Source organism: Manis javanica, chromosome 1 (genome assembly GCF_040802235.1).
Source record: "Manis javanica isolate MJ-LG chromosome 1, MJ_LKY, whole genome shotgun sequence".
NCBI classification, from domain to species: domain Eukaryota; kingdom Metazoa; phylum Chordata; class Mammalia; order Pholidota; family Manidae; genus Manis; species Manis javanica.
Genome location: NC_133156.1, coordinates 125,808,672 through 125,820,727, shown reverse-complemented (window position 1 = coordinate 125,820,727; position 12,056 = coordinate 125,808,672). Strand labels below are relative to the sequence as shown.

At 40.0% G+C, this 12,056-nt stretch overlaps 1 protein-coding gene across 14 annotated transcripts in view; it reads left to right on the top strand.

The window, feature by feature from the left end:
• PDZD2 (PDZ domain containing 2) overlaps positions 1-12,056 on the top strand; it is a 356,980-nt gene that overhangs the window by 308,895 nt on the left and 36,029 nt on the right. For all 14 annotated transcript variants that reach the window (XM_037001705.2, XM_073237473.1, XM_037001759.2 and 11 more), the window contains 6 exons: positions 2,080-2,199; positions 3,104-3,218; positions 5,713-5,786; positions 5,926-6,151; positions 6,944-7,061; positions 8,686-8,818. In XM_037001705.2, coding sequence (XP_036857600.2) covers positions 2,080-2,199; positions 3,104-3,218; positions 5,713-5,786; positions 5,926-6,151; positions 6,944-7,061; positions 8,686-8,818 — 786 coding nt within the window. The remainder of the gene's footprint in view (positions 1-2,079; positions 2,200-3,103; positions 3,219-5,712; positions 5,787-5,925; positions 6,152-6,943; positions 7,062-8,685; positions 8,819-12,056) is intronic.

Sequence of the window (12,056 nt, the reverse complement as noted above, 5' to 3'; positions counted from 1 at the left end):
ACTTTTGGTGTGTTATTACCGTTTTACAGATCAAACAACTGAATCTCAAAGAGGTTGAATATTTTGCTCAAAGTAATATGCCAGAATCACTGTGAAAAAAACCTTTACCTGGCTGTACAATAGGAGGGCCCACGTTTCAGAGGCAGCTGCCCATCAGGCTAGTTTGTGTTGAATCCGCACAAAGCCAGTTTGAGGTGGGGTACCGAGGAAAGGTGGGGCAGACGTGCTTGGGACCAGGCCAAAACTCCGCCAGACCCGCAACTGGGGGCGAGTCTGTGGTCTGCTTAGAAGGATCCGGTTGGACCAGCAGAGTCAGAGAGAGGTCCGAAAGACAGGAGAGCCACACTGCCAGGCAGGTTCAGTGCAGAAGACGAGAGAAGGTTTACTGCCACCGGGGCCAAGGCTGTCTAACAGGGAGGCGGTGATTCTCTACCGACCTGTGAGGAAATCTGACGTATCAATAGCCCAGAAATACCTATTTCCAACCAGGCTTCTAGAAGCCAGGAAGGACAGGCTAGTGAAGATTTTAGAGAAGAGACAGTTATCCCTTTTCAAATAGCCCCTCCTCTGTCTTCTCCTCTCATTTTCTACCCTTCCCTTTTTCTCCCAAGATTCACCCTTCATTCTTCTTGTTCTCTCTCCCTCCATTAAAAAGTATTGTCTGTAATAGAGCCATCCAATAAGGCTCTCTGCTGTGCTGGGAATGTCTCATATCCATGCTGTCCACTCCGGTAGTCATATGTGTCTCTGGAGCAGATGAGAAGTGGCTGGTGAGACTGAAGAGTGTATTTTTCATTTTAATGCATCTTAAGTATAGATAACCTGAGTAGTGGCTGCCATATTGGACAGCAGAAGTCTAAGAAGTGCAACGGGACCTCTGAAACTCTTGAAGGGAACAGTGAAGCATACAGGGAAGCTTCCAAAGGGAAGAGGGGATGGGGTACTGCTGGAGACTGCAGATCAGAGGGAGAGTTCCCTCACAGGCCCACACATGAACTTCTGTATTCCAAGGCTGAAAACCCGTGGACTAAGTCTGGCTATCTCCATAATGGTTTCAGTAATGGTTCAGTAAAAGACTCTAATGAATCAGAGTCTGGGAGGCCAATAGAGCTGGCAGATATTTTGTAAAACTGCAAAATACAAATGTTCAGGGAAGGTTAACTCCCAGGTGGCCAGGAATATAAAAATTTGGCCATCATTAGCAGACGTGTCATTTCTACCTTTGAATGTAGAATATACTAGTGAAGGATAAAAACTCTTTTCTAATGTCTCTTTTCTCATGTTAAACATGAAGGGACTTTTTTTCCACTTAGGCTGGAATATCTGTGTCTTAAAAGAAATTTATTATTTTAAGAATAGTGAGGAGCTGGATTGTCAAAGTGCTTTAGCAATAAATTCACTTTATCTCCGGTATATGTTATAGTATACCCTGCCTACACACATGTATATTGTGGGTGATAGACAGGAAAAAAAGACCAAGATTTGAGCTGTTGTGTGCCAAGATGGGAAAGTGTGGCTTATGGGAAAATATTTTATTTTCCAAATGTGAGGGATTAGAACTGAAGCCACTGCAGTTTCTCAGTGGAATGTTTTATATGGAGTAACAGTTGTCTGGGTTTATGGTTTGGATTTTATAAGAAATAAGGGCTTGAGTGAGTGAATTGAACTTGAAGTGGCAAGATACTTTCTAATCATGATTGTGAACTTGGGATGGAGGTAGAGGGTGACTTCCTCACCACAGGATGGGCATCCTACCTTCCGAGGCCTCTTCTCTCTGGTTCCTGACTCCCTTCCAGACTGCAAGTAGGATCTGTAGAGTATGGTTGAGGAGAGAGCAAGCCAGGTGTTTGCGGCTCCCAAGCAGCTCTTTATGTGGGGAGGAGGGCCTGGCAATCAATTCAGGAGATGCCATTTATAAGGAATCCCCTTTAAGGCGCTGGACCAGAGATGGACCAGAGAGAACTGGCTGTCTAACCCAAAAGACAACTGAAGTTTTCAAAATCTGAATATGTTTTTATGCCGGAGGCCACAGAAGGATAACTGAGAGTGCCTCTCACCTTGCTGCGTGCTGATTTTTAGGAATACCACATTGTGAAGAAGTCCACCCGCTCCCTCAGCACCACCCAGGTGGACTCTCCTTGGAGACTCATTCGGCCATCGGTCATCTCTATCATTGGGCTCTACAAAGAAAAAGGCAAGGTGAGCTCTTTCCTCCACACTCTTTTGCCCTCCAGGGGAATGTTCACATATATGTCTTAAATGGTTGCTTTTATTATTGTTTTTATTTGAAATAAAAAGTTAAATGTATAGAGGAATAAGTTAAGTGGCCTTTGTATGGATTTGCGCCTCTGAGAGAGATGGTCACATACTTTTTGCCCGACATAAGGAGTCTCTAGCCTCTGGCAGCAAAGGCACAGCCCAGGGTGCACTGAATGCCCCAACTTTTGCCACTTAAAAGAAAGAAAAGCAGATTCTGCAGCCTCGGGGAATACTCACAGTTATCCTTTTGAATAAATTTCATAGCATAGCTATTATCATAAAAAGAATAAATCTAGGGACTCTCTTGTCCCCTCCTGGCATGAGCCGGGAGCTCTGGCCTTTCACTTTATCTCTAAATAAAAGCCTGTACCTTGCTCTCCTAAAAAAAAAAAAAAGAATAAATCTAATTGACATTATGCATATTTCAAAATAACCACTTTGATATTATCCAAAATGGAAAAAGTAAAAACCAAAGAATATGACAAATATGGCACCTGATATTGTGAAATGACTCATGAGCTATAAGTGAATCCATGTGAAATTGCCATTTTGAGAGATCAAAGATTGTCAAATGTTGGCAATTTCATATTTCAACCTAAAACTTTCTCCCTTTAATGTTTAGTGCATAACAAGTACAATGCAAATAGATCTGAGGAGGGAAATGGAAGGGAACACAAATTCGAATTTACAGCTGGTTAGCTTAACTCTGAGCCAGGTTGGGAAAGACACCTCAATGAAGTACTGCAACCAAAAGGATGCCATCAGTGAAATAATGAAATGGAAAAAGGTGCCCTCAGTTCAATACTGCAATGACAGCTTGGACCCCCAACTGCTTTGGGTACAGGGCCTTGGCTTCAGCATTGCTGGAGGTCGAGACTGCATTCGAGGACAGATGGGGATTTTTGTCAAGACCATTTTCCCAAATGGATCAGCTGCAGAGGATGGAAGACTTAAAGAAGGTAAGGAGAAGGCTTCTTGGTGGTCCTCACTGGCGGGAGGCTTTGATCCCTTGAGATCTGCTCCCTGCACGATGTGAAGCAACTGGCAAATGTCTAAGGCCACGGACGTGGGAGTCCAGAATACCTGGGCTGAGTCTAACACCTACCACGTCATGACCTTGGATAACTGATAGACTGGAGCTTCACTTCCCTTCGTTGTAAACTTGGAATATTAACACCCACCTGGAGGAGTTGTTGCAGGGATAAAGTGCGATACGTAGAAAGTGACTTGATACCTTTATTGGGTCTTTAAATTTGTCCATTGTGTCCCCTTAGTCCTTGATCATGTTCCTTATCTTGAAAGGTCCTGAAAGTTTAGATCCACTCTTGCCTGGGGGCTGGAGTACACAAACATCTTTTACATTCTCCGGAGCACCTACCGTTTGCCATGCATAAGCATATTAGACAGTGCTTTGTTTTCCTCGCAGCTTTAAGATACAATTGATATATAACATCGTGTGAATTAAGGTATATATACCATGATGATTTGATACAGGTACACACTGCAGAATAATTACCGCAGGAAGGTTATTAGTTAACACAACCATGGCCTCGCCTAATGCCTTTGTGTGCATGGTGAGAACATTCAAGATCTACTCTCAAGAATTTTTGAGTATATAACACAGTATTGTTAACTGTAGTCACCATGCTGTACATTAGATCTCTAGGACTTATTTATGAATCCTGATTTTTCATCCCTTATAAATACATTTCCTTCATGAAATGATTAAATCACAATATTTCTAGTTACCTTCAAAGCTGCTGTGACTGTTCACTTCAGTTGACCCAAACTATAGGTGCTATTGTGTTATACTGGCATGTTTTTTAAAGCTGGTAACAGTGAATTGGAGTCTCCCTTTTTTTAGGAAGAACGACCTTGGAAGTCTATATGCTAATGATACGAGGTGATGAAGCTTAGTATTTGATAGCAGAATATTTATTTCTGTCTCGTACAGGGAAGGTTAACTCCCAGGTGGCATTTGTGTCTGGTTTCAGAACAATGTAAAATTCTAGCAAAGCATTTTTAAATGGATATGCCATATGTAAACTTGAATGAAAGTAATCCTGCAATGGTGGCAGAATGGAGCAAAATGGAGGGGGAAAAAATCAATAGTTAGGAAAAGCTAATAGCAGTTGATTTTCCCAAATACTGTTTTTTCATGTGTTCATTTACAATAAATGTAAGTCATTGAAATGGATTTTCAATGTGTTAAGCAATCTATCTTCAAAATGTCTTACATAGAGATTTTTAAGAGTGTGAGCAATCATTTTAGTGTTTCTATCCCTTTCCCATGTGGAAACAAACCAAAAACCTCACCTAGTTAGGTAATGATTTTTACACAGATTAGTTCGCTTATTTTACAACTTCTGTAATTGCATTAAAGGGAAAAGACACATAACAAATGCATGAGCTACTGCTGCACATTCAAACCCCTCTGCAGGATTCCTTTCATCGAATGCACTGTGTGCTCCTGGGATTGCTTGTCCGTGAGAAGTGGAAAGGTGTGTTCTTGGGCTGTCCTGCACCTTGTTATTGGTGCAGGAAGTCCCCCTCCTGCCCCGTACTGATGTGCGAGGTTCATCCGTTCCTGTCTCTGGGGCCCTTTCATGGTGTTTTTGATGAACTCTTATTCCACAAAACAGACCATGTCCCAAGAGCACAAACCAGAAACAAGCTCTGAGATGTCAGCAGGATGTCCAGTCCTTAGATCCCCAGCAGACACTGTCAATGGCTGGAAAGCTTGAAGAGTGACCTGATTTCACCTTCTTGGGGTTGAACATGAGTCCAGGAAAGTTTAGTGGGGAGAGAGATTTGACATCAGCCCACAGTAATCCCTTAGACAACAGTCTATAGTAACTTGCCAGCTTAATGGCTGAGAACCTGGAATAGCATTGATAAGACCAGGTATCTAGACTGTTTATAGAGGTGGGGCCACCATTCTTAAATAATATCTTGCAAGTTCTTTGTCTCTATCTTCTAAAACCACTCTCTATACACCATGATGATTCTTCATGCTCAAGGAGCTTGTCTTTCTGCAAACATAGGAGTGGCTTCTCACATGTTGTTTGTGTTCATGCTTCATTACCAGTGGGTTTAAATTTTTAAGCAAAAATTATGAGGAAAGAATTGGGACTCAGGTTTTGCAGTTTTGTCTCTAAATGTAGGACATCTATTGTCAAACTTGGCAATGGCTTAGAATCAAGATCTCAGTGCATCCCATAGCTGTTTTAATTAATGATGGAAATACAGAATTACTATATAAGAATATGCACTGTCCTTAATAGTCCCATTCTTTTTTGTGACATTCCTGGGAGCTCAACTAATGAAAGTGGATTAGAACAGTAAAATTTATAAAATTTATTTTATAGCGTTGTAAATCAGGAACCTATCTCACCGATGGAGCAGTTAGATCCTAAGCTTGGTACTAATGTAATTCTCATATTTGGTCACTAGGGGATGAAATCCTAGATGTGAATGGAATACCAATAAAGGGCTTGACATTTCAAGAAGCCATTCATACCTTTAAGGTAACAACATTCCTATTGATCCCCTGTATCTTCTTTACTTCCTTTCTTTCTTTCCATTTGGGTTTAGTGATATTTTGCCCATCTTTTGACATACGGGCAGTCTGAATGTTTTAGGCCTACTTTCTCTTTGTCTTCTCAGCAAATCCGGAGTGGATTATTTGTCTTAACGGTGCGCACAAAGTTACTGAGCCCAAGCCTGACGCCCTGCTCAACACCCACGCATGTGAGCAGATCCAGCTCCCCAAACTTCAACGCCAGTGGGGGGACCCCAGCAGGGGGCTCCGATGAAAGCAGTTCTTCATCCCTGGGTCGGAAGACCCCTGGGCCCAAGGACAGAATTGTCATGGAAGTAACACTGAACAAAGGTGATACCAGCTATTCCTCACTCCTGTTAACCTCTCTCAAATAACCATTTGTAATCCGTTTTTAGGTTAACCTTATATACTTTTTTTCTATAAATTGTTCCTTTGAAACAACCTACTACCAACAACATATGGTGTCCTCTAAATGGACAGTGGAATCGAAAGTAGAGATTTAATCATTTTACGAAAGCAAAGGGAAGTTATCAGTAGCACAGAGTCCTTTAGCTCTTCCCAGATGAATTGCTGTGTCAGAGACACGTGTTTTTTAAAAAAATCACTCACTAGCTAAATTCTAGGGCTAATAAAAAATTTTAAAGAACAAATGATTATAGTTAGGAGTACAGTTAACACCAGTAACTGACAGTCATGGGCATCACCAGATCTTACTGCTTTTCATCTTTGTTTCCTTTTCCTCCCTACCTACTGTAGAAATACGATGAGCAATAAAATAACCAAGAGATTAGTTGCTAAAAAGAGAGGCAAAAGAAAATCTAAATCTATGGGTCCAGAATGAAAAATATTACTTCCACTCTGCCTTTTTCCAAAAGCAGATTTGAGGAGGCTCTTTAGGCTAATCAGAGAGTAGACCACTGACTAATTCACAGTTTATAGTTAGCCCTGGTCCTGGCACAGGTTCATTTCATCAGCAGAATATGGCAATATCAACAAAATCAGGACTTAGGTTCTAAGTCTCATCAAAAAATAAATGGTTATTGGTACATCAATGCAAGTTTCAAATCACTTACACTCTTTTCTGCTTTTGATTTTGTTTTCTTTGAATGATGCCTCTCACAGAGCCAAGAGTTGGATTGGGTATTGGGGCCTGCTGCCTGGCTCTAGAAAACAGCCCTCCGGGCATCTACATTCACAGCCTTGCCCCAGGATCAGTGGCCAAGATGGAGAGCAACCTGAGGTTTGTTGTGAACATCATAGTATAGGCTGCTGGTGTGTTCATGAATATGTGGATACATACACAGGGAAGAGATCTGCCCCCTTACATTCCTTTGTGTGATTCTATATCTTTGTATTATTTGCAATAATATAACCAGGATTATAATTAACAGCATCTCCAAAGATGAAAAGCTGATATAAATGAACTTTAGTTGAATTAGAGAACTCTGGATCTTGCTTTTCCCTACCTATTTTTTCTATTTGGACTCAGAATTTCAGTTTCAGAAATTCGACAAAATACAATTCTAAACAGCCATCTGTGATTATCTAAACATTTTCTTCCACTTTTATGTTCATTTGTGTAAAATTCATATGCGATGCTGAGAACTTCTCATAATGGTTCAGAATCACTGGATACAAGAGAGTCCTCAAATCATGACCTTGAATAGGAAGCTTTTATTATTAAGTATAATCTCCTCAATTTCTCCTGTTGTTTCATACCTTTTTGAGTGGTGATGTCTAGATACTTAATTGTCTGCAGTCACTACATGTCTGATTTCTCAATCCAGCTAGTTGAGTTGTAGCATAGGTTTTCTGTTTATACAAAAGATGCCTAGGTGTTGTGTTATATAGTAATTGCAGTGGGTTCGTGCCCACCTAAACTGCACAAGAATGTACATGTATTGCACAAAGTACTCTGTGCAAACAGTATCACCTTTCTCCCCTATAAGCTTCTACATCTTAAGCAGCTGAAGAACTGTCAAAATGACATTCCTTGAGGTTGCCATTTTGGGCCCTGTTAATAGATTATATTATGTTTTTAGTTAATCAGCAGAGTGAATTTCCATATGAAAAAAAAATGTAGCAAATCATCCAAAGTACATTAAAGAAAATATACTTTTAGAACCCCAGGAAAAAAAATCCTTTAATGACATCCCAAGATGATGTTTCTTTCTTGAATGGTTCCATATGTCTGGAGCCTGCCAAATGAACATTCTTCAAACCCCACATAAAGAGTCTTTGTTCTCTCCTACTGAGTTCTCTCCCTGTAATTTCAAGTCAGAATGGGCATCTTGTCCCCAGTTTCTCATTTGTTCAAATTTGAAACGTTTTTACAAATTCTTGGATAACCTTTGAGCTTCAGATATTTCCTCCTTAAATTATCTTATGATAATCATTTCAAGATGGTAGGGAAAAAGAAACCAATGGTGGCCAAGGGGCTATCACGTGGTGATCAAAAGGTAAATAGACCTGAGTTCAACAGTGTTTGCTATCAGGGTGATCTCTGAGCCCATGGCCTTATCTATGATGGAAATAATAGTACCTATGCAAAGCATTGTTATGTAAATTGCTCCCTATAGTTCCTGATGCACACTGTGTGCTCAAGAAATGGTAACCTTTGTTGTCTTATTATCAATTTTAACTTCACAACTTCCAGAAACATGAGTAGATATGTACAATGGCCTTTGCCAATTTTAAATCTAATGTGTTGATATAAATGTTACTTTTTTACATGTATGCAAAGAAGAAAGAACATCATTTGCTTCTTTAAAGTATTCAGGAAAGATTTATTATAAACCTCTCCCAAAGGAAATCTTGTACAAATCTAACTATTACCAGCGTATTGATTATGTTGCCCTCTCTAGCCGTGGAGATCAAATCCTGGAAGTGAATTCAGTCAACGTTCGCCATGCTGCTTTAAGCAAAGTCCACGCCATCTTGAGCAAATGCCCCCCAGGACCTGTTCGCCTTGTCATTGGCCGACACCCTAATCCAAAGGTGAAATGTTGCGTAGTATGCCGAGTGTGGGAAGATGCTGTGGCTATTTTTCCATAGCAGTGACACACCTGTTCCTATGACAGTACATACTGTTTGGTGAGACAGTTCACTTAGCTGGGGCTGGGAGTCAGCCTTTGCCCACATAGTGGCCAAGATAACTGATACACACAGGAAAGGAATCATTGATCTAGACTTTTTCATCTTCACATTCTTAGAAAATTTTATTAGAAAAATTTGACAATGTTATTGGTGAATTTAAAGTTATTTGTGGATATTAGGAATGCTGGGTTCTGAGTAACCCCAAGCTGGTTTTTTACTTCTGGTGAGACATATAACCTCATATGGCCACACCCTTTGTACTGTTTGTAGTAGTATTAGATTATATCCCAAGTAGTCCCAGACTGCTGTGCTTGATGGACTTGCCTGCTGTGTTAAGAGTAAGAATTCTGTGCCAGGAGAGGGTGTGGGTTCTCCCGTGTGCCCTGTGTGATTCTTTAGTGTGTTAACTTTATGATATCATTGCTAGTATCTCAGGGGTGTTCGTTTGTTGTACTGTTCCTCCCCAGCACAAATGGGAGCTATCGAGCTGCAACGCCATGCCTTGATCTGGGAAGGGGACATTAGCCACAGTGGTTGACAAAGGGTAGCATTAGACTGATTCAGCATCAGCTCTTTTTTTCCCTGATTGCTTTCTCTGGTCTATGTGCATTCTTAACACTGTCTTACATTAAAATATTCCTGAATAAATATCATTCATATAAAATCAAGTTCCACTTCCACCTCTTTTCCATTTTTCCCCTTTCTGCTCTGACACTTTCCCTTCGAGTCTGGTCTCCTTGCCTCCCTTGCTGTCCCCATGGCTCTCTCTATGGGTCACTTTTACAGTGCTTGCCTCATCGTCATGGCGAGAGCAACCTGAGCTCCTTCCTATAGTCCTGTCTTGGACTACACCACCCACACAGCCAGCCTCCTTCCACTTTAGGAGGCCAGCCAGTACGCCGTGGCTGACCAGGCACATCCCCCAGCAATGTTACAGAAAATTAAGTTCTTAGAGGCTTACTACCATTGGCTTCAAGGCATTCCTGACTTCAAAATCTGTTCCAGCATGACACAGGTCATGATTTGTATGGCGCTCCACTTCATATCAGCACAAAGGAATCTGCCTACTGTGCCAATACAGTCAAACCATTAAATGGCATTTCAGCACAAAACATAATCCTGATGGACTGGTGGTCTGTGTGATCCTGTTAAACACACAGGTTGACTCATGTTTCTAGCCACAGTAAAATGGCCATCATTGATGGTATTGAAGATATGTCCAGCAAAACCAAATTTCAGTATTTGTTTGACCGGATTTCACATTTCTTCCTAGGTAAAACATGGTGTTTTTAGTTGTAACATCATACTATATTTTTCTTTTAGTCAAGATTCCATTTTATGTTTAATGTATTTTTGTACAACTTACCCCAGCATTTCATGCCAATAGTACATTTTGATCCTGAATGTATGTGCTTCCTTAGTTTTCATGTCGTTCCAATAGAAATACCACAAGGATTTTCTTTTTTTCTGTTTTTCATGACTGGAACAGTGGCTGCCCAGTTGGGATATTCAAACCCTCCACGTCTAGACAAACAGATTTGGACCCTCGGTAGCAGTTTCTAGCTTGTATTAAATAGGAGAAAGTAATGGAGGTTGCTTTCTAACTGGTACTGAAGCTTTCAGCATAATTAGAATAATCCAAGAAACCTTTCTCTTATTTCAAACCCAAGCCATTTTTCTCCCACTCAGAAAAACAATATTTCAATGTCTATTCAATGCAAATATTCAACGTCTATTATCAAGAAAAATTTGCAATTACTGTTTAAGCTGATTCTTTCACTGGCTCATTTACACACAATTACTCTTTGCTTTGTAAACGTGTGTGTTTGTGTACACATGTTTTATTTCCTGTGAAACTTACTAGAAAATAGTATGTAAAGGCCATGATGTGATTATGATTTATCTGTTAGGTTAAAATGTAATGCTGAATCCTGTATAGAAATATTTATTTATTTATTAAAACAAATTGCTATACTTATCCAAATATTATTTATGCTAGATGTTATTTTAACATATAAAATTACCATTCTAAGTTTAAAATATTCTAACCATTAAGAAATAACTCTGTGCAGGTTATATAATTGTCTTTTAAAATATTCATAGTTCAGCATATACCAAGCTTTTAAAAATCTTCCCATGAATGACAGTTGTGGATAACAAATGATGGGGAAGAAAACCTGTGAATCTACCATCATACCTATGAATACAGAAGAAAATGAAGAGTTATAATGAAGTTTCACTATTTGGAAAACTTCATTGTAAGAATTGATTCAGGCAAGAATAATCAGTGATGTTAAAAACCACTGAGTGAAAATATATTGAGGAGCAGAATATTGACGAAGTCTCAAACTGTCTCCTCAGATTACTCATTAATGACAAAAAAAATTTTTTTTTTAATTTGGTGACCTCCATCCTACTCAAGTGGTCAAAGTGTTTGCCAGTTATGAAACACAATGACCCTGAGTGCCTCTGTGATGCACTGAGAAGGAAACAGTTTTTTGTAGTTTTTCTGCCAAATGCATAATCCATACCTAAGCATGAAGAAACCCTCAGACAAACAGGATTTGGACTGGCTCGTTCCTTCTGAAATATCAGTATCATGAAAGATAAAGAAAGGCTCTGAAAGGAGACAAAGAGATATGCCAAGATCATGAACTGAATTCTGGATTGCCAGAAAACAAAATTCTATAAAGCAATACTGTGCAAAGAGGTTGGCCGGTGACAGTCCACTAAATGTCCACAAAATAAAGGGCTTAGATCAGAATGTAAATCAGTTGCATCGCTATGTGCACCATTTTGCTTAGGTGACATTTTTTTCCTAGCAAGATGAGGATGAAAGAAGCTGAGTGCTGAGTTGCACTCTCGGGGAAAATTCTTCCTTCATTGCAGGCTGGCATTAGTTCCGTCAACTATTTCCAGTCTACAGACACTCTCTGAGGAGCGTTTCTGAAGGACAGCATTAGGACGGTTGGCTAAATTGGAATGTGGAATGTATGTTAGAGAGTCATCTGTAGCAACATTAAATTCCCTGATTTGTCATAATCTCTGCAACCAACTCCCAAATGGTCAGTACAAAGTTATAGCAGTGTGTGTGTGTGTGTGTGTGTGTGTGTGTGTGTGTGTAAAGACAGAGCATGAG